Below are 22,916 nucleotides of genomic sequence, written 5' to 3' on the forward strand. Positions count from 1 at the left end.
TCAAATGGTTATGACTCTTACTTCATTTGTTTAATAAATGAGGACTGACATCTAGTAGATGTTTCGGTTCTCAGAACTACCTTGTACAAAAATGCATGCCTTTGTACCTAGTACAAAAATACTAGCTGGTGAAAATTGGAGCTTTCTTCCTTCTCCTTTCTTTCTGCTGATAGTAGTCACAATTTAGYGTCAAAATATGCCATACCTGGATGTCTCAGGCAGGCTTGTTGTTTCTCTGAGTTCAGTGTAATGTACCCTCTTAATAGATGGGACRTTTCCAAAGCATTTCCAGGCTCCTCCTAATCTTCTCTTTTCTCCTTTTAACGAAAATATTATTTTGAAAAGTTAAAAGTAATGGAATAGAAGTAAAGTAAATTTTAAGATCTAAAAATTGGGGAATAATCTGAAATCAGAGCAACACGCCCAGCAAGCTGAGAAGGCTGTTTGACCAAAGGTTCAAACAATATAGTGAAGTAGGCAACTCTCTGCTAAAAGCAGAGGGAGAGCTTCTTGCCCCATTTTCTGGTGAAGTGTAGTGATGCAAAAGCAGTGATTCCCTCCTGCCTTGCTGTAGTGAGATCTCTTCAACCCTGTTTTAAGATTGAGCCTACAAGATTGAGCCTTCGATTAGACCTTTTGGGGATGTCTCKCAGGAAAAGGATCTTGTCTTTCAATAGTGCTTGCATTTGTTTTGAAGAATTAGCTGCCAATGCATGTTAAAACTGCATTTATGCCAGGAGCAAGTATTGCCAGTGCTGCTGCAATAGCCCAGGTAGCTATTCTTGTCTTTCAGCTGCAGGACCCAGAATTTAAGATGGTACTGCTAAGAGGTTTGGGTTTTGTAGCCACGTTAGGTTATAATAACCCATGAGTTGGAGCATGCATCTTAAAGAGGTTCAGCTGTCAGAGGACTAGCTGAGCTGGCTGTCATGACTCAGCCCCTCCTACTTTTGCTAATGTTCTTAATTAAAATCCTTTCTGAGTTATGTCACTGATTATTATAGTTCATGTTAGAGAAGCATGTACAAGCCTCGTTTAAGCTTGATGAGCAGAATGCTGTGCRTATGCATGTGAAGAGACAATGCATGTCCCAAAGAATTTGCAGTCCAGCTGGGTGGAACAGATGAAGACAGAAAGGAAATATTATCTCTACAGCCCAGATGAGGAGCTGTGGCACAAAGAAGATACTGAATGACTTGCCTAAGTTTGGAGGGGAAGTCCGGGAGAGGCAGGAGCTAGGATCTGTTTTTTTTTTTTTTTTTTTTTTTTTTTTTTTATTAAAAAAAATTTTTTTTTGTCCTTCTATACAGTAGTTTTGCCAGCACTNAATGCTCCAAGGAAGGAAAAAAATATACATATATAAAAATTACACTCCACAGATTTCCAACGGCGGAGCTAGGATCTGTGTTTTTTTTTTTTTTTTAACTTAAAGGTTTTTTTTAAAAATCTCTTAGAAGGAGTTTGAAAGATGGGAGGGTATAAGAAAATTATAATGAAAACAGAATTGTTACTATTACAAGCCATATTGTATTTGACCTTAGTGTATTTAAAGGGAAGACTTAAGTTATGCTACATAGTTTCAAACTTGTGACCGAAACACTCTATAGCACTAGAAATTACTCKCTCTAGGTGGTTTATTTCCCGTCAATTTTTGTATTGGACTCAGTGTGTTAATCAAGACACCAAGCAAATGATGATCACCAGGGGCCTGCAGTCAGATAATGAATGTCTCTCAAAGGCCTTGAGGTCTGAAATCTTTGCAGAGAGCTACTCAGAGTGAAATATCCCAATTTTCTCTTTTGTTTTTAAAATTCTTTTTCTATTCCCCCCCCCCCCCTTGATCCTAAGGTTACGTTTGGCTGTGTTTCTGCCACTGTTCCAACTTGGTGGAAAATTAGGAGAAAATGCTTTCTTRGTTTCTTCTGACTCTGAAATTCCAACTGCCACCTTGTTTTTGAAACTCCTTGCCCAGAACATGCCAACATCCCTCCTGGAGGCTTTGTGATCACCCTGCCTGYCGGGGCCAGCAGGCCCAGCATTATCAGATGAGAGGGTTGGGGAACAGAGGCTGGTCTTCTCTGAGCTGCTAAGCTGGGCTCTTGAGCTATCAAAGAATAAGGTCTGGAGGGATACCTCTGAATCTATACTGCAGATACATAGCGCAAGAAAGTCTTACCATCGTGTCTGGTTTTTCTATACCTTTGGAATGTCACAGACTCACAGAATGGTTGAGGTTGAAAGGGACCTCTGAAGATTATCTAGTCCACACCCCCTCTGCTCAAGCTGGGTCACCTAGAGCACAYTGCACAGGATTTTGCATCCAGATGGGTTCTGAGTATCCCCAGAGAAGGGGCTCCACAACCTCTCTGGGCAGCCTGTGCCAGTGCTGTGTCACCTTCACAGTAAAGAAGTTTTTTTTTTCTCATAGTCAGGTGGAACTTCCTGTGTTTCAATTTGTGCCTGTTGCCTCTGGTCCTGTTGCTTAGCACCACTGAAAAGAGCCTGGCCCTATTCCCTTGACACCCTGCCTTAAGGTATTTGTGGATATCAATAAGATCCCCTCTCAGTCTTTTCTTCAAGCTAAGGAGGCCCAGCTCTTGTAGCTGTTCCTTGCAGGGGAGATGCTCTAGTCCCCTAATCATCTCTGTAGCCCTATGCTGGACTCTCTCCAGTAGCTCCATGTCWGTCTTGTACTGGAGAGCCCAGAACTGGATGCAGTACTTGATGTGGCCTCACCGGGACTGAGTAGAGTGGTAGGATCACCTCCCTTGACCTGCTGTCAGCATTCTTCCTAATGCATTCCTGGATACCATTGGCCTTCTTGGCCATGAGGGCATATTGCTGGCTCATGGTTAACTTGTCCACTGGGACTCCCAGGTCCTTCTCTGCAGAGCTGCTTTCCAGTAGGTCAACCTCGAGCCTGKACTGGTGCATGGAGTTATTCCTCCCTACATGCAAGACTTGCACTTGCCCTGTTGAATTTCATGAGGTTTCTCTCAGCTCAACTCTAGCCTGTCCAGGTCTCTCTGAATGGCAGCACAGCCTTCTGGTGTATCAGCCACCCCTCTCAGCTTGGTATCATCAKCAAACTTGCTGAGGAAGCACTCTGTCCTGTCATCCAGCTCACTGATTAATAAATTGAACAAGACTGGACCTGGTACTGACTCCTGGGGGACACTGTTAGCTACAGGCTTTAACTAGACTGTGTGCTGCTGATCACAACCTTCTGGGCTTTGCCATTCAGTCAGTTCTCAATCCACCCCACTGTCTACTCATCTAACCCACACTTCCTGAGCTTGCCTGTGAGGATGTTATGGGAGACAGTGTTGAAAGCCATGCTGAAATCAAGGTACACAATGTCCACTGCTCTCCCCTCATCTACCCAGGCAGTCATTCCATCATAGGAGGCTCTCAGATTGGTTAAGCATGATTTCCYCTTGGTGAATCCATGCTGACTGCTCCTGATCACCTTCTTTACCTGCTTAGAGATGACATCCAGAATGAGCTGTTCCATCACCTTTCCAGGGATGTAGCTGAGGCTGACTGGCCAGCAGTTTCCCGGGTCCTCTCCTTGCCCTTTTGAACACTAAAGTGATACTGGCTTTCTTCCAGTCCTCAGGCACCTCTCTAGTTCTCCATGACCTTTCAGAGATGATGGAGAGCAGCCTAGCAACAATATCTGCTAGCTTCCTCAGTACTTGTGGGTGCACTCCATCAGGGTCCATGGATTTGTGGATGTCAAGTTTGCCTAAATGATCTCTAACCCAATCCTCCTCAACCGAAGGAAAGTCTGCCTTTCTCCTGACTTTCTCTCTTGTCTCCAGGGCCTGGGATTCCTGAGGGCTAGCCTTAGCAGTAAGGACTGAAGCAAAGAAGGCATTCAGTAACTCYGCCTTCTCTCTATTCTTCATAACCAGGGCCCCCACCTCGTTCARCAGCAGGCCCACATTTTCACTAGTTTTCCTTTTGCTGTTGATGTGTTTGAAGAAGCCCTTCTTGTTGTCCTTGACATCCCTTGCCAGATTTAATTCCMAATGGGCTTCAACCTTCCTTGTTGCATCTGTGCATACTCTGATGATGTTCCTATATTCCTCCTGACTGACCTGTCCCCYTTTCCACRTTCTGTGTACTTTCTTCTTCTGTTTGAGTTTTGCTGGGARCTCCCTGCTCATCCATGCAGGTCTCCTGACCCCTTTGCTTGATTTCTTACTCATAGGGATGCATCACTGATCTTCAGCTTGGAGGAAGTGATGCTTGAATATTAACCAGCTCTCTTGAACTGCCCTTTCTTTTAGGGCCCTAACCTATGGGATTCTTCCAGGTAGATCCCTGAAGAGGCTAAAGTTTGCTCTCCTGAAGTCCAGGGTTGTGATCCTGTTTATTGCCCTGGTTCCTCCGTGCAGGATCCTGTACTCTGCCATCTCATGGTCACTGCTGCCAAGGCTGCCCCCAAYCTTCACATCTCCAACTAGTCTGTCTTTGTTTGTTAGCACAAGGTCCAGTAGCACAGCTCTCCTCATCGGCTTCTCCACCACCTGTGTCAAAAAGTTATCRTCAGTGTTCTGCAGGAGCCTCCTAGACTATTTGTGCCCAGCTGTGTTACTTTTCTAGCACATGAATATGAGGGGATTACTGCACCCYATGAGTGCACGATGACAGAGTCATTCCTCAACTTGTTTGTTTCCTGCACCCAGACACATATGCATGTACTAACAATTTGTTTAGKTTTTTTTTTATATTTTCATTTTACATACAAACACTACAAAAACTAAATTAATGGCATAAAAGCCAACCAACTCTAGTTTCTATAGCTGGGGACACCTCTGAGCCAAGCTGTGATGTGGTCTATCTGGTAGCTGTAGCACCTGGAGCATGCKGGTTGCCCAGCGCTCTGTGGCACCAGGAACACGGGCTGTTTTGCTGCTGATCTCTTATGTCACAATGTCACCAGGGTGGCAGAGAGCTTCTGCTCTGCTTTCCTGGTTCTGGGGGCTGTTGGGACATATACCTTCTCCAAAGCAAATGCCTTGGATACCCAGGCAGGACTGGGAAGACTGATACTTAAACATCCTTCTCTGTTCCAGATCTGTTTATGTTTATACACATCTATTTTTGTAAAAAAAAAAAAAAATAGGTAAAGTGTTTAGTTCTCGCCATCATCTAATCAGCTACTGAAAAGGTAGGTTGATGGTCTATATTTAGTCCAGATATTCAGCAGAGATGATTAGGGATGTATCAAGGAAGAGTCTTTTTCTAGGATGTCTTAATGTTCTTTCTTTCTTCCTATATTATTGCAGCTTCTATCTTTGCTGTCTTTTGTGATGATGTTTCTCTGTGTGCAAGAAGCATATGTCAGAATATTTATATAGTTTTCTGTACGTATTTGAAATAATTTGCCTCTAGAAAGCGATTGTGGTCTGTTTGCCTTAAGTAGAGTAGCTACAGTTCTGATGTGAATTGAAATATCAAATATTTATGGAAGATGACATAGTAAAGCTGTTTACCATATGGTTTATGAGACAGTGATACTAGACAATTTTTCTTCCCTGGAATGTGTTAGGACAAAATAGAACTAAAATAATGGAATTTGTGTGTTCTTCTGTATTTCAGGCATTCCATTAAGAGTGGGCTCTCATCCAGGGCAGGAGGTGCAATATAATATGAATTATGATTTRTATTGAGCAAATATATTGACATTTCCATCTGAAACTAAGGACCTGGTCAAGTTGGGCACAGTAGAAGACAGATTGCCTTTGAGATTTACAGTGCAGATCGCTTCTAGTTAGGATATTGCTGGTGGCATCTTGTATTCACGGATGATTACAACACCTCTCCCTGCACCTTTGTTTGCTTCTCTGGATCAGGATCCTAGGACAACTGTGTTCAACTTTCAATTACTGGGTTTTGCATTAACCACAGCACCAGTATGGAGACTTGTAAGCTGACWCGATGTTAGCCAGACTGGGTCTAGAAACAGCGCAGTTAGGTTTATGTGGAGCTGCATGCTATGGATTTACTGGCTCGGATTAGCGCATGCTTGGGAGTCTCTGCATGACGTCATCACTGTAATTCTTAACGCTTCTCCATGTGTTTTCTTTGCAAGAAGATACACTCTGAGCCAGGTGAAGCAAGAACCACTGCTGTGGAGCTTACCTGCAGACCTTGAATTTGGGAACTACTGATCTACTRTCTCTTAGGTCTTGCACCATGCCATCATTAAGATAAGAGTTTATTAAAAGGAATGAAATAGATGGAGTGAAGAGCCTGGGTCAAGATGCTTCTACTACTGGTAGTGTTTGAATGTGCCTACTTCAAATAAGTTTGTGTATTTACACATCATCCTCTTCTTTTGTGAACTAGGTTGCATGGTTGGACCCTGGAAATGGGATGCCAGTCCCATTTGGGGAGCATAAAGGAAGAAAGAAAATCTCCTAGCTGTTGCTGCCACCGTGACAGCGAGTGAGAGGCAGAGGCAGGAAAATGTCGACAGTCACATCAGCCATCCAGGCTCCTCAGGGCCCTGTGAATCCACCGCCTCCGGAGGTCACTAATCCTAATAAGCCTGGGCGGAAGACCAACCAATTGCAATATATGCAAAATGTTGTGGTAAAGACCTTGTGGAAGCATCAGTTTGCTTGGCCTTTCTACCAACCAGTTGATGCAATTAAATTGAATTTACCAGTAAGTATCTGTCATTTCCCGCTCTGTATTCTGCTCTTGAAAAGCTTTGTGTTAGTGAGATCAGTTTTCTGTTCACTACATCAGAAYGGTAGGGTTGCTTTTTGTGATTTCTGTGAATGCTCTTAGACCCATTGAATTTGGAGGTCATACCTTTCAAAGCTGGAGATCTCTGAAGGAGAAAACTGCCTCACACTTAGTGAAGGGAGACAACAGCAACAGGCAAGCTGTTTTAGAACAGCTGAAGTGTAATGCTTYATTTGTGGCTTACCTGTGGATACTTTTATGTGCCATCGCTCCTTGTCCCATTTCTCTCCAACTTGAGTGAGAGCCTTGGAGCTCGTGTTCTCCTGAGCATTTAGCATTGGCCTTAGTGTGATTTGTTTCTGATAGGCTTTCCTGGATTTTTCACTGACTTCAATGTTGAGGAAGACAGAATAAGCTAATTAACAAGGATACTTTGGAGCTATCTAGCTCCAAATGCCCATGCTGGAAGCAGAAGGAACAGAACAGTTGCATTTATCCATCTGTCTCCTGTGCTTGGTGATACATACCCTGTCTCTGTCAGAACAGATAGTCCAAGCTCAAGCCAGGTTACTCAGTGACTGAAGTTTTGTTAAGCTGCTTTCTTCCAGGAAGCAGTCACATACCTTTTGCCTCTTCARAGTGGCCCTGTAAGAGTAAAAAGTCAGCAGCCAAGGCAAACACCTAGCCAGCTCCTTCACTGAGACACTGAGCTCTGCCCACCCTGATGTTCGTTCAGTCAGGCAACCCATTGCAAATTAGCTCTGGCTGCTTTGAGCAGCTCTGTGATTGCACGTAGGATTTGAGAGAACAGGATTCCGGGATGTGAAGTCTGGAGAGCTCCAGTTACCACAGGTTGTAACCTGATTTTATGGACTGGATCAGGAGTCTTTTGAACTCTAATGTTGTTGATGGGTACTAYTTAAAGTGCTAGCCAGAAGAGTAAAATGTTTAATACCTGTATAATACTTCATCAGGTCTGTGCTCCTTGTGTTGTCTTTTTGTGGATTTAGTTTCTCAGTGAGGAGTTTTGGAGGGGTTTTAAAGGCAGGTTACTAGAGAACTTAAAGCAGTTGCTGGAAGAACAGTTATTTTTCACGTGTGGCCTAAGTCAAATCTGCACAAGCCTGGTAACTGGCAGGATTGCCTTTTCTGCCGTAGCACTGCTCGCATAGAAATAGTCGGTGTTTCAGGTCACTCTTGAGAGCTGGGCTCAGAGAATGGCCAGTGGCTGTGTGAGACTTCATGTGATCATGCAACAAGAGACTTTGCTCCTTTTTTCCAGAATAAGAAAATTAAAGCATGTAACCTTGTACATTTAGAGCGTCTCCAGGGTAATCACAGCCTCTCCAGATGCTTGAGGCCAGCCAAGTGAGTCACTGCAGTAACACGTGGAAGCCTTTGGAGAGTGTTACAAGGGAGACACTCAAATTTTTAGTGAGTTCTTCACCAGTGCTGGCATTGACAAACTTCTTTAAGTGACAAGTGTTTCAGTGTTAGCCTTCTTAAAAAGGCAGGCGGAAATGCGTTTGCCAAATGTCAGCCAATCCGTAATTAAACCGAGCACCTTGCCCAAGCAACTGCTGACACTGCTGCGCCTAATTCTGGTCCCATGCAGGTATAAATTGGATCACTGTCTCATTAGTCTAGTTATAAAATGTAGCATTGTCTACTCTGTGGTACAAACCAAAACTGTACTTATAAGCCTTATAATACTTAWAAAAAGCCAATAATGTCCAGGTACCCACTTGTATGTGTGTTTGAGTATGTGTTGATGAGGGCTGGGGAAGATTTGTGGTTGTGGAAGGAGTTCTCATGCTTCGTAGTCAAATTTATAACAATAATGATAGACTGAAAGGCTACAACTTAGAAAAGAAATAAAAGCMAAGATGATACTTGCAGTTTACACAAAAATTTGGGGATGTGTATTTGGAAGGAGGAATGAAGAGGAAGTTGGGACTAGAAGAGATGTGAATGCAGTCTTTCTTTGTAACTTCTTTCCTGTTTCTCCAACAGGATTATCACAAAATAATAAAAAACCCCATGGACATGGGGACGATCAAGAAGCGCCTGGAACATAACTATTATTGGAGTGCCAGTGAATGTATGCAGGATTTCAACACCATGTTTACAAATTGTTACATTTACAACAAGGTAAAGAATCCAGACAAGTTTTGAGCTGGGACACTGCCTAGAAAGGACCCAACTACTACCATTACAGTGCAGGTTTTGACCAGGCTAACTTGTCGGCACTACAGGCCCGCCTTGCAAGGATTTGAAATGCCACTAATTGCAACCACATTACTGGAAATGTACAAAGCTGTCTTTGTGCTGTGGCTTTCTTCCCCCGCGCTAGTTAAAATGACAAATGTACTTTTTAACTAAAGGTAGGTTTCTGTTTTGGGATTATGTAGTGAGTTGCTCAAGATTTTGGTCCTTATATTTTCAGTTAGATATTCTTTCAGATTAGCTAAAGTTCATGCAACATTTTGCAGGTGTTAAGTGATATATTAGTGACAAGTTTTATACTGGTTGTTCAGCAGTAACAGTATTTCCTACCTCTCTTAGTAAGAGAGGACAGTTCAGTAAGCAGTATAACTGTTCTCTGACAGTGTTTCATAATACATGTGTACCTTGTGATTGCATATTATTATTTTGGGTTTGGCTTGTTTGCTGTTTTGTTGTGTTGTTAAAAGGCTGTGTTGCTTGCATTGTGTTTTCTACAATGGTTTGTCATCATTGACCCCTAATAGAGAACAAACAGAAATAAGTTAATTAGTTTGAGCCACAGAGAATATGTTTTTGCTATTCTCTTAGATTTGCTGGCAAGCAGCAGTGGACAGCTCATCTGTTCCAATTTTCTGCTTTTTAAGCTTATAGTGTGCTAGTCATCAGGACTCCTAGAAGTCCTGATACTCTTTGAATGCAGTGTACTTGGAGGCAGTAATATGTACGTATTAGACCAGAAGGAAGAGCAAGAGGCTAGCATAAAAGCAGTGAGAAGATGTGGTCTGTTTATTCTCAGAGCTTGGATACCATCAGTTATTTGAAGGGCAGTGTCACTGAGGATTTCAAAGACTGCTYGTGAGCCTCTTTGCATCTAACATATGGGTGGCATAGTGCTGTCTTGTCTTCTCGTCCCTGCAGCCTACAGATGACATCGTCCTCATGGCCCAAGCCCTGGAGAAGATATTTCTGCAGAAGGTTGCCCAGATGCCTCAGGAGGAAGTTGAATTATTACCCCCAGTTCCTAAAGGCAAAGGTCGCAAGCCATCAGCAGGTGCACAGAGTGCAGGTATTAAGCTAGTCCAGTGACAGTGAATATTACAAGTCTGTCGCTGAGGCTGACTTGCCTTCCAAGCTGCCTAACTGTGCAAATGTTGAGGAGGCCAGGAAAGGAGTGTGTAATCTAATGGTTAGAGCAGAGGAAGAGAGTGCAAGATTTCTAGATACTGATCACTCATTATTTCAAAGCTTGTCTGTCTTAAAGCCCCTCTGCCTATATCATACAAACATCTTACCATCTGTAAYGTATGCATCCACACAACGCTTCAGTGAGGGAGGGAAATGCTGTTGCTTTCCTTACAGGAAGAAGAAATGGAGGCAGAAAGACACAAGGTAACTAGACACTCCAGTCTACTACAAGTGGCAGACTGTGGCACAGAAAGCTTCTTTGAACCTAGGTTTATACCTAGAATGAAGTGTGATCACCAAAAAGGATTTATTATGCTATTGCAAAAGGCTATGTAGAAAATTATGTATGGTTGAAACTAAGTTTAGTTCTACTTACCTTGAGCTGATTCTAAACGGGCTTAAGACTGAAACATCCCTAAGCAGGGCAAAACAATTCATAAAGGAGCTTGTGTGGGCTGAATTAAATTGTTGCAAGCATTTTCTGTAAACAAGGTCTAATTGTTGCTCTGGGAAAGTCAACTGTTTTTTTTTGTTTGTTTTTTGTTTTGTTTTCCTGCATYTCAGGTGCCAAATGCAACTGCAACTTCATCCAAGCTCAGAGAAATTTGTGATGTTGTTTTTTCAGCATTCTTTCATAAAAGCTGCTGTAAAAACGTAGGAGAATATTGCTACTTTGTTCATTAATTACTAGATTTGACCCCTTCATTTTTGGACTAGTGAGCAATTCTTTTTGCAGGTGTGGCGTAAGAGACCTTTGCCTGGGTATCAGGAGGCATGAGCTGAATTCCCACCTCTGTTATTTKTTGTTTTATAACTCATGGTGAATCTGAAGTGCTTTGAACTCTTGGCCATGCCTACCAAAAGCACTTCCAGATTGAAGTCTGCTCAGAACAACACCTGTCCAAAAGAGTAATTTCCTTCCTTTTCCTTTCTTTGAGCTTCTACTCTTTCCTGAGAGCAGGATAGCTTTGCAAGCAGCCAGAGGGGTGAAAGCTGTCCCAGAGCAGCACAGCTCAAATGCAAAGCTTGGAGTATTTTGCTTGCATGTGGCCAGCTTAAAGCTCACAGTGGAAAGATTTAGGTCAGTGATTCCTCAGCTTTTTTGACCCCTGGTAACAGCACCAAGCAAATCACACTCAGTGTCCTCCTTGCTCTTCCTGTGGCCCTAAACTGGGGTCTTCGGCCAAGCCCATGGTTACACAGTCCAGTGGCAGYAGTGTCACTTTGTTCCCGATGTCTTGTCAGTTCTTGTAACCATCAGTACATTGCAGTGTGTTTTCACTTTGTTGTTTGAAAGGAACGCAGCAAGCAGTGGCCGTGTCTTCCGTCTCCCCGCCGGCCCCGTTCCAGAGTGTCCCTCCAGCCGTGTCTCAGACGCCCGTCATTGCTGCCACCCCTGTGCCAACCATCACTGCTAATGTACCGCCTGTCACTGCCCCTCCTGCCGCTGCTCCCCCTCCGCCTCCTGCTCCGATAATGCCCGTGGTTCCTCCTACGCCACCGGTAGTCAAGGTAAACAGAACTCAACCCCTTCCTCTTGAGAAGGCAATATTGCTACGCAGTGCTTGTTTTCATCCCCTCACTGCTGGTTATATGCATTACTTTACTTTGCATTTGACTCCYTGCCTCTCTGACCATCATTTTCCTTTTGAGATGTGCTTAGATAAGTTGCCATCAAGTTTGAGTGGGTTGAGAAAAGTTTTACCTCATCCTAGCTGAGGGGTTGTCGACTTTAATTGCTTTGCCTCAATTAAAAGCTCTCATTTGACCATAGTTTTTGCCAGTGCTGATGCTTCGTGAGCCAGAAGTGTCAGAAGTTCCCCAATTTTGCACCCTATAACCCAAAGCATCTCTTCTCTCTGTAACCGACCCCTTGATTTTATTGGGGTTGTTTCTTTAAGATTTACAGACTCCAGCACTAGTAATATTCCTCTCTGCCATAAAGCAGTTCAGGATAAGCCTGTCACTCCAGTTGCAGGAGTTGGATGTTGCCTGCATGTTTTGAGTCTATTAGTTCTGTCTTCCTTACTGAGTAATCTGGGAATTGTCACTRGTGTTTCATTATTTACTGTGTTAATTTATGGTAAATGAAAACTTTGCTCTAAATAATTGCAGTTTTCCTAGCAAGTTGTTTAATGCTTTAAAATGGTGAAAACAGCTTAAAGATAGATAGGGGTTTTTTTGTTTTTTTTTTTTTTTTTTTTGGAGGTGGGGGATCTAGGAAATTAACTGCAGCAATATTGATGTTTGCTGACATGAGATTGCATGGGCTAGCAGACCCACTGAATTTATTGTTTTGCTTAGTTGAACCTCCAGTTTGGGAATTACTAAGGAAATTGGAAGTCAGATTTTCTTACAGCTAAGCTCTGTCCTCTTCAGAAGCCTGTCTCATTCATACTGCAATTTCTGTCTCAATAACTTGCTKCTGAGGATCAGTTTAATTTTAAAACTCATGGTTGAACATAAAAGTGAGTTTGCCAAATACATGCTGCAAAGCAAGTTGTACTTGAGATTTATTTAAGATTCCTCTTAGATTTCGTGGGGGAACACTTTTTTTCCCCCATTTTTCYCCCCTCCAGAGGAATAAATCCTTCACAGGAGCACAAGAGAGAGCTGGCTGAACAGTCACAGCTTGAATTTATGAGAGATATGTTTTATTTACTTGAGGCAAAATCATTACATTCTTATTCTTGTCTGTAATAAGCAATCTACTTTGGCACATCCACTAAATTCAAGGGAGTGAGGGCTCATGGGTCTTTGATGATTAATATGCTTTGGTTCAGAACTYATAGCCAGATCCTGCCAGTGGGGACTCAGACATGTGGTTAAGTTACTGACACTTACTAAGTCACCATGCATCAGCTGAGCTGCAGTAATCGACTGGGCGCACTCCTTTCCCTTGGCAAACATGAGGTAAGAGTCCTTAGTTTAAATCTCAGTGAAATACATAGAACTATCACGTTTTGCATCATGTCTGGGGTTGGGTTGGAGACGTGCGAATGGCTGGTTACTGTGGCTCAGATGACGTGGTAATACATCGTGCTGTAGTCACTGAATTGAGTTTTGAAGCTTCTAGTCACAAATCCCATTTGTCCCAGTGAAGTAATTCTGTTTTCTGTCAGAGGACAGGCAGATCTCAGGAAAAAAAGGATGAATTGTGCTAGGTTTCTGCTAGCATAGCATGGGAACTGGGTGCATGCTCATGAGGTTTGTCTCTTTGCCCTTTCAGAAAAAGGGAGTGAAGCGAAAAGCGGACACAACCACCCCCACCACCTCTGCGATCACTGCCAGCCGAAGCGAGTCGCCCACCCTCCTCTCAGACCCCAAGCAGGCCAAAATCATCGCTCGACGGGAGAGCGGTGGCCGACCCATCAAACCACCAAAGAAAGACCTTGAAGATGGAGAGGTCCCCCAGCATGCAGGGAAGAAGGGCAAACTCTCTGAGCACCTCAAGTACTGTGACAGCATTCTCAAGGAGATGCTCTCAAAAAAGCATGCAGCCTATGCATGGCCCTTTTATAAGCCTGTTGATGCAGAGGCCTTGGAATTACATGACTATCATGATATTATCAAACACCCCATGGATCTCAGTACTGTTAAAGTACGTCCACATTTACCACCTCTTTTGCAGGATGTCATGGCCCTCTGATTGCAGAGGACTGGCTCCTTCTTGGGGGAGGGGAAAGGGGGGACAAGGGTAGAAAACTGRTCCTGTTTGGATATCATTTAGGTATTTTTATATTTTGTTTGCTTCCCTGTTTTTCCCTATGAAGAGGGATGTCTTTTTTCTTCCCTGCAATGCAGACTGTATAAAGTCGTCCTCTCCTCTTTGTGGATAGTTCAGCTATTTAAATTCATGTCCCTGGGACTGCATTGCCCTCTGAGAAGAAGAGGTGCAGTATTGTGTAAGATTCAGTTGATAGTATCCCAGTTCCAGAAGCTGCCGCCTACCTACTTGTTGACATGATGTGTGGTCCAGATAGGCTTACACTGAGTGATTCTAACTGGAACTTGATGATCACCTGGTACTCAGGAGAGGGGAAGAAATAATATGATGCTTGTGTGGTTTATGTCTGTCTTTTAGAGCTTAGTTTAGTATAGTTCAAAGTTTAAGGTGCTTTTGCCATCGCTTGGGAGGTTTCTCTGAATCCTTCCTATATATCCATGGAGCAAAGCTTTGGTTTTCTAGTTCCCATCTTCTGTTTGGCATCTGGCCATTGGAATCTGTATTGGTGGAGGTGAGACTTTCTTCCATGTACAGGGAGTTGAGGTGTTTCTGCTGACTTAGGCTAGCATGCCAAAGGTGCATTGTCCCCACTGAGCAGTGCCTGAGTTTGTCTAAAATGCCCAGGTGACCAAAGGGTGGCCACATTCCTGATTCTTTCCAGCTTCTTTGGCAAATCCTACGCAAAATTTAGCAGTGCATAATGCTCTGATGTGCCAGGTTCTTCAGGCATGAAGTTGCAGGGATTTTTACTACAGTTGCAATATTTTAAAAAGTATTTATAGTAGTAGTTTTTAGTGGTGAGAACATAGTTGTCGTGGTCTGTGCATTGAGGATTAGGCCAAGAGTGTCTGAGTCTTAATCACCATTCTGAAACTGTGATCCTGGGCAAGTTTCCTGCAGCTCTRTGCCTCAGTTTTCCCATCTATAACATGGGGATAAAAATACTTAACCTACCTCACAGGGCTGTTGTGAGGACAGCGATCTGTGGTCTGAGAGGTACTAAGTGCTAAGCGTTATTTTTGATTGGGTTCATACAGATTGGACCAGGTCTGTGTTGGTGAAAGCGTTGCTAGTAAGCTGTGGTGGAATTAACATAAGCCAGTGCAACACGCAGTGTTGTCTTAGACTTGTAATAGCGCCAAACTGTGTTAAAGGCCTACAACAACCTCCAGGGAAGGAGAGGAGGGAAAGTATGGTGAGTTGAGCTGAAAGCAAAAGGCTTTAGCTTTGACAGGAGAAAGGGAAATAGGCTCGGGGAAGCTCTCCTGAAGTGAAGACCAGTCAAGACCAAGAGACTGGGGATAGATTCAGTGATTTTTGGAATATATTAATTGCTTCAGGGGCTGTATAAAGGAGAGGAAAGCTTCTAGGCAAGAAGAGGGAACCCAGAGCAGTGGTGGTGGCAGGAGAAAGGGCAATGTGGTAGTCTGGGAGACTGGAACACTGGTGCTGACTCTACAGTTCTGCTGATAGAGGAAGGCGCCAATGTTTTCTGGAGTAAGTTTCCATTCTCTCTTGCTCTGAGAGTGGATGATGGAGGGAGAAGTTCCCCTTCATTTTGACACCGTGATGCACCTGCCATATGGCTGATTTAGGACAGCCAGTACAGAGGGCCTACTTAGTCCTTGCATGCCTTATTTATTTATTTATTTTTATTTGKTTTTTTTATTAAAGCATGACTCTATACCTTGCTGTTGAAATTTGTTCACTTGTTTTTGCAGTGAAGTCACTCTTCTCCACTTAGTTTAGAGGTCTGTCCTCATGGTTTGGATCACAGGATTGTAAGGTAATTCAGGTTGGAAGGGACTTCAGAAGGTTATGTATTCCTGCCTCGTGCTTAAAGCAGGCTCAGCTCATGCATTCTGATCTACTTCCTTCCAGAAGTCACTAGCTCCTTTGAGTGGCTTTACTGAGAGTGAGGCCAGGCCCAGTGCAAGCTGGACTGTGAGCAGTAACAGGTTGTAAATGGGATTGTCAGTATTATTCTGTATATCAGATCAGAGGTGCAGTACTTAGGTGTCATCAGGTATCTTGATGCATGATATCACGTATACTGTCCACACAGTTATGTTTGCCTAGGCTTCTTGTAGGCTACATGTCAATATCTGCTCTTAAGAGTCTATAAACTGTCTAGTAGTTTTAATGGAGTTTCAAGGATATCTGTGTTTCGGGAATGATTGAGATGGGAAGAAGTATCTCTTGATCAGTGCAATTGCTCTTTTCATTATTGGGTTAGAAGGATGGACAGTTATTGATAGCCTTTTCTCTATTAGCCTTTTGAAAACAAGTCATTAGGTGGCTACATTCCAGATCAACTCACTGAGTTACTTAACTGATTTCAGTAGGACTGCTGATGAACCTAGTCCTTCCAGTCCTATTCTCGGCTCATTCATATCTCCTTGACTTCATAGGATGTTGTGGGTCTCTCCAGAGACCTGGTAGCCTGCTAGATAACCCCCTGCAGACTTTGGAAGTGAAAACCTGATTCTGTCAAAGCTGGTATTTCCACTGATTTCATCAAGGCTTTGTTCAGGGATCCTTTTTCTGCACAAATGCTTGTGCCATATACACATTCTTTAGTAGATAAGAGAATTAACCTCAAGTACTCGAGCCTGCATAACTTTTTACCTGTGGGTGCTCATTCAGATAAGCCTTTCTTTGAGCTCTGTGTCAAAAGTCCGTATTGCATCAAGGTGACTAAGAACTGAGAAACAACAAAATATTCAGTCTTCTATCGCTTGACAATCTGGACAAGCCTATGATGTCCTTAAGATAAGCACCTGAGCTATCCCTCAGCATCTCTTCTTCTGGCTGYTCATTTTAGATCCAGTATTACCATACCAATTTCTGCTTAGGCATCAGCAGTTTTAATACTGTAACTTCTCTATAGAAGTTCATTGTACCTTCAGTAGCCTGCTGTCATCTTGTTGGTTGCACCAATGTAACATGTCTACTGATACCATTTTAGTCCAAAGCATGARCAACTTAATGGTCCAACTGAAATAAGACTCTATATTAACTCTGCTAGCACCMAGTTGTGGATTCATCTGCTCTGTCAGATCCAGTCAAGGAACCAACCRTGCTTATGTATTTGCCAGTACAGCTAATGAAGTTCTTTCATCAGATGCCTCCTTCAGTTCTGAAACCACCTACCTCTTCATAYTGTGTTGCTTGTTCCAGAGAAGTGTCCTTGCAGCGCTATATTGTCCATGTAAGCTGCTATTTTTTTTTTATCTCCTTTGCAACTCAGTGATATCTTTGCTTTTTCACAGAATCGGTAATTTTTAATATGGCTGTGCTGGTGGTTGAGTTATTCCAGGGCAGGTCATAATATTACAGATCTGATTTTTAATGGCTTCATCATTGTATGCCCCTCTCTGATCCATGTTCAGGTCTTTTCCTCTGGAAGGAGAGGACTGACTTTGCCATGGAGAAGTCAGTTCCATGAYAGAAGAGCCCCTTGTCCTAGCCTGTAGTGTCCCCCTTCAGCCTATACTTCGACAACTTTAGAGAGTTGAAGGACTTTGTAAGGTAAGCGACCCAAGCTTTGCAAATTCCTGTAAAGGCTACTGAGGAGCCCAATCATAGGTAATATGCAGCAACCTGCATTTAATAGGGGAGCCATCACTCTCARTGCAGTAAAGTCTCCTGCGAGAATGATAGAGACCAGTTATTGTACCCACACAAACAGTATTGCAATGACTTTCACATTAGTAACGTTTTACACTTTTCCAACCTATGTTTAGTCTCTGCTGCTGAGAAAAAGATCAAGTAGTTTCAGTAGGACCCTAGAAAAAGTATTCTAAAAAGACTGGATTTGGTAGGAAAGGAATCATACCCTTCTGCTAGGTACTCTTATGGYTTACTACTACTGTTCCTTGAAGTTTCACATCACTTACTGATAGACTGCCAGCCGACTTGAGAAGATCATGCACTGTTGGTAAGGACATTTGGTAACCCAGACTTAATTTCAGGCTGCTTAGCGCACAGCCACAGTAGTTGCCACAGGCCATGAAATGTTTTGGTTCTGGCTTTCACAGGCAGGTATCATACACGCAGAGGACTTTCCCTTTGGAGTTGCAGAGTTCTTCAGCTCTTCATATGACTGGGGACTTGAGAACTACATGKCTTTTGAAGAGTTTAACACCTGTCTCGAAGAGGAAATATAAGTATGGGCCTTATTTTAGCCAGAGGCCCTTCTGCTGTTCCACCAGATCCCAGATCAGTCCTGTCCTTGCAAATCACCTTGAAGTTTGCAGTTATCAAGGCACTGGATTTTGCTGTTAGCAAGGCAGTCTTCCAGTCATGGTCCACTTGGGACTCTTAAGGACAAGCTCCAGCTATATTATGATCACATAATATAGGATATACACTTGTACAATAATCGGAAAGAAAAGTTGCATCACAGTAACAGAAATCCCTCAGGCTGTGGTGCCCATCCATACTTGCTGCATCCTACCTTCCTTTCCTCTAAGTTCCACTGCTCTARGATTTTATTGCTAAAAGGAAAGTGAGGAGCAAGAAATATACACCATCCCTATTAGCAAACGCAAAGACARTATAAGAATTGCAAAAGCTAAAAGCTGTGGAGATGAAGTTTACATTTGTTTTAACAGAGGAATGTGCGTATGAATAAYGTATTTTTGAGACGTGGTTTGGTGGCTTCTCTTTGGAAAGGATTCTGTGCCATATTCTGCAGAGTATGTGCAGTGCTGTGATTCCTTGGATTGCTGCCATCTTCACACTTGAATGTCTTTATAGTCATAATTTTACTCTTTTTAGAAACAGATCTCTGATTGCACTTTTTCTGCAAGTGTGGGTGATGTTCTCCTTCTGTACTTTAGCAGCATAGGGCAGAAAGCTGGAGACAAATTAGTGGCAGACCCAGTGGAGTCTTTCATATGTGAAGACTCTGAATTTGTCTTTCCACATGGTAGAATTTTTCTTAATAAACTTGTTTGAAGTGCTGTCTGGTATTATTTTTTTTGTGAAGTGTTTTATTATCTTTTGCTCTTGGCCTGTAGATAATAGCATGGATTCGCTGAGATGGGGAATATAATATAGTAAGTGCATGGAGCAGAAACCTGCCACTTGTAAGCAGTGTAATTCTCCAGTGTGAGGTGGCTTTCTCTGTGGCTCTGAAAGGTTTTAGATGTAATTCTGCGCAAGTGACAGTGGTTGCGGTAAAGTGGTACCACTAATGGCCTTCAAACTAATCTTGAATTATGTAAGAAAGTTAAACGCAAACGTTACTGCAGCTAAAGTAGATTCCACAATACCTAATTGCTTGTCACTTTAGTTCTCTGGTTATATGCGGTTTGGTTTTTTTTTGTTTTTGTTTTCTTCGGGGAATGTCCCTCATGTAGGAGCATTTTTCTCGCGCTGTACAGCAAGCAAAGGTGTGCTGCAGAATGGTTTAGAGACTTGCTTTCTCCAGGTGCGTGGTGGAGGAGGCAGGTTGGTGGTCATGGTTGTCTATGGCAGGTGAGAGACTGAGGAGCTGTAGCTGAGCTCTGGGCTTGCAGCAGGGAGCGAAGGGGTGTGATGAAGCACCATCCTGGAGCTAGCACTGAGGGAGAAGTCTCCAGAGGTTTGTCACCAATGAGCACAGCTCCACATAAATGCTCTGRTGCTCATCACTGAAGGGAGAAAAAAGAGCAGAGAACGTGTTCGGAGTACGGAGAGGAAAGGATGAAAACGGGGAGAGAGGGAGACGAGCATGGATTGCCCTGTAAGCACTCTGAGGCAGCAGCGTTATTTCCCCTTGGCAGGTGAAATGCTTGCGGGAACCTGGTGGCTTTAGGAGCAYTGCACTTCTGCCTGAGCAAGGGCAGCCAGGAGCCAGCTGTCATATGCCAAGGTGCAGCTCGGAGCAGCTCCTCCAGCTCTTTCCTCTGGCTTTTGGGTCACAGCAGAGGCAATATAGATGTCTCTGCCTTTTATTTATGCAGTGGTGAACAAGCAATAGCGCTCACTGTGTAAGAGGATTTATATGAAATGTTTACTTTTGGAATAAAGCACTTCCTCCGGGAATATAAATATGCTAGTCAGTTAATTTTCTTAAAGTGAATTGCAGTGGTTTCAGAGCAGCTGAGTCTGGGTTTTTTTTAAGCAAAGAGACATTCTTCCAGAGAATTTTTAAAGATTTCTTTAATTGCACCTATTCTTAGAAGATTTCTGAGGTAATAGAAAAGGGGCTTCAAAAAGCAGCTCTTCTTGTTGAGATAGTTTCTGTAAGGTGCAATTAGGCTCCCAGAAATCAGGCTGAGTCTTCCCTAGCTGATGGAGATAATGTTTTCATTGCTGCGGTTATTTGAATTATGTGGCCCTAGCCCTCATCAGCACCTACCCTACTGCCTGCAAGCCATGCCACGTGGCTAYCCCGGCCTCATGTCCTGAGACCTTGAATTTAAAAATATGCTGGAATTACGAGATAGGGACAAGAAAGCCATAATGTGGATGTTGAATGATAAATTGTTTGGATTCAACTTCTTTGTTAAGACTCCTGGGGAATGCAATGGCAGGTTTAGAAATCGTGCTTTTTGAGGACAGATGATGGAGCTGAGGCAGTTTAGTCTTGAGAAAATGGAAGGGAGACATTATGTCTTCAAACATACAAAAAGATTGCTGTAAAAGGGGAGGCAACAAGTTTTCTCTGCATCCACAGTGTACAGGGCAGGTCATACCTTAGAGTAAGAGTTGCATTTTATGCTAGAGAACAAACTCCTGAACATTAATGATTATTAAGCAATAGAATTGATTGCAGAGTGAAAAAGTGAGATTGCTGTGGTAGATGTTGCATGGGGCAGAGCATGGCCTAGCAGGCCTCTTCCAGTCCTGCTGTTCATTACTCTGTTTTGCAATTGTAAATGCAACCTAATTTTTTAAGCAGCTGAATATCTGAAAGTGATYTTTTAGTCCAGAGATATTCCATCCCATCAATTTAAACTCTTTTCTTTTTTTGACAGATTAATTTTTCTTTACAAGAAAACAACAAAAAATATTCTACCAATTAAAATGCTTTTGGATTAGAAAAAAAGAATTGATTTTGGATGAAAGTGAAGCCTCAGACACTGAAATGTACTTTGTAGGCTATAGTCAGCCATTGAGCATGCCAAACAAATACAAGCACATCAAAAAAGCCTTTTATACACTAAGACATATATTAAAATAAATGGTCCCTCTTATTTTGAACATACTGTTTTGCTTTGGAATAGGCCTGAAATGCTTTTCAGGCAAGACCAGCTCTCCTTCAGATTGGAGGAGCAAAAATCTGTTTCCTTTTCCATCTCTATAGTGCAGCTCTGAGCTCCAGCTCTTTCTCCTGGTTTCTCACCAAGAGAACGAGGTCTCGTAACAAAACTTTGACAGCAGTTTGGCTGCAGCACAGCAGGGAGTGCTGCAGAAACGTTATCGCCCTGCATGSAGGTCCTGCTGCAGCTGCCTCACTGACGGTGAAGTTCTGCTCCATTCTTTAGAACAAAAGTACTTCTGGGAGCCATTTCAATACTCCTGAGGTAGTTATGAAGTCTAACATGTATCTGTGAAATACAACATAAGCAAAAACTTCTTTACTGTGACTGAGCATGGGAACAGATTGCCTGTGGAGTTTGAAGAGTCTCCATCRTTGGAGATACTCAARAGCTATCTGGGCATGGTCCTGGGCAGCCTGCTTTAGTTCAAACCCCTGCTCCAGCAGGGTCACCTAGATGATCTCTAAAGGTYCTTTCCAACCTCAACTGTTCTGTGATTCTGTGATCTCTAGCTTCCACTGAATGAAAGGGAAATTTGCTTGTGTTGAGACTTGTAGTCTGGGTAGACCTTAAGCACTCTTTTTTTCACTGGAGACATCTACAGCCTGTCTGCCAGGCAGCCACTCCACTGATGAATACAGGTGTGTTAGAGATACAAAAGGGAGGCCTGCAAATGCTTGGCAAATAGAGTATTTCTTTCAACCTGGATCTTTTAAATGCAAATGAAAGCTCGTGTTAGCTTTTATTTATTTATTTAAATCCCCTTATGGTAGGAGAAATTGAAGTTAGTTTTATGTGTAGTAGTAGTAGTAACATGCATAGAATCAATTAAGCTCTGGGAATACTGTAAACTGTAAACCCAAACTGTAAAGTCACAAACAGCAAGGGAAATGGATGAAAGTGAGAGCTAGAAAATGGGAGAAAGAAACCAGGTGCAAATATGTAGCTCCTGATATTTGTCCTCASTGCATTACTAAATAACATTAGGAACACATTCCTAAAAGGTGAATTCTCTGTTTGTTCTCTCAGTTGGACTTTTTAAATCGGGAGTGGATGCTGTAGCTTAACTGTAAATGCCTAGTGTTGCTGTAGGAATCACTAAGCAAAACTCATGCCCTGCATTAGCAGGAGGTCGGAGTAGATGGTCATGATCTTTTCTGCCATTTCAAATCTACAGAGGTGTTTAAAAACAAACAAGCATCATGTAGAAATAAGCACAGAAGGCACTCGTATAATTGTAACTTGGTTATCTTCCACCCTTCCCATCTGTGTTCCTTGTTTACATTTTTTTCTGAACCAGCAAACCCTTGTTCTAAAGTGACTCCCTGCATGTCATTTTAGATTTTTGTATTAGAACATGGATGCAGGCAAACTTCTGTAGTAAGCTATTAGAAAAAAAGCTGAAACTACTGTAAAATGATACCAATGCCCCGACTATCTCTTTTAGCAAAAATTCTAAGTATGATTCAGGAAATAATGAGCCTGGTCAAACTACTGTACTCTTAGACAAACATGATTTTTTTTTCTTTTTTCCAAAGCTGATCTGAGCTCTCTGCATGATGTTCATGCCTCCATATAGTTGCTACAAATGCCTTTTGCTTATGGCTTTTTCTCCCCTTCCCCTTTGGCTTGTTTGTTTGCAGAAAAAAATGGACAGTCGAGAATACCAGGATGCACAAGGTTTTGCAGCAGATATTCGGTTAATGTTCTCTAATTGTTACAAGTACAATCCTCCAGACCACGAAGTGGTAGCCATGGCCAGGAAGCTCCAGGTAAAGATGTTGGTAAATGCATCTTTCAGAGTACCCTTAGTTCAGCTG

The 22,916-nt window shown here is 42.7% G+C and overlaps 1 protein-coding gene across 3 annotated transcripts in view; it reads left to right on the forward strand.

Moving 5' to 3' along the window:
* The window catches only part of BRD3 (bromodomain containing 3), a 52,886-nt gene that overhangs the window by 22,959 nt on the left and 7,011 nt on the right, over positions 1 to 22,916 (forward strand). For 2 of the 3 annotated variants that reach the window (XM_085325298.1, XM_085325297.1), the window contains exons 3-8: positions 6,361 to 6,681; positions 8,719 to 8,856; positions 9,850 to 9,997; positions 11,414 to 11,628; positions 13,346 to 13,717; positions 22,740 to 22,868. In XM_085325298.1, coding sequence (XP_085181424.1) covers positions 6,481 to 6,681; positions 8,719 to 8,856; positions 9,850 to 9,997; positions 11,414 to 11,628; positions 13,346 to 13,717; positions 22,740 to 22,868 — 1,203 coding nt within the window. In that variant the 5' untranslated portion in view covers positions 6,361 to 6,480. The remainder of the gene's footprint in view (positions 1 to 6,360; positions 6,682 to 8,718; positions 8,857 to 9,849; positions 9,998 to 11,413; positions 11,629 to 13,345; positions 13,718 to 22,739; positions 22,869 to 22,916) is intronic. The other variant, XM_085325299.1, reaches the window with a different exon arrangement.

Source organism: Rhea americana, unplaced genomic scaffold (assembly GCF_003343005.1).
Source record: "Rhea americana isolate MKP2758 unplaced genomic scaffold, rheAme1 scaffold_97, whole genome shotgun sequence".
NCBI lineage: Eukaryota > Metazoa > Chordata > Aves > Rheiformes > Rheidae > Rhea > Rhea americana.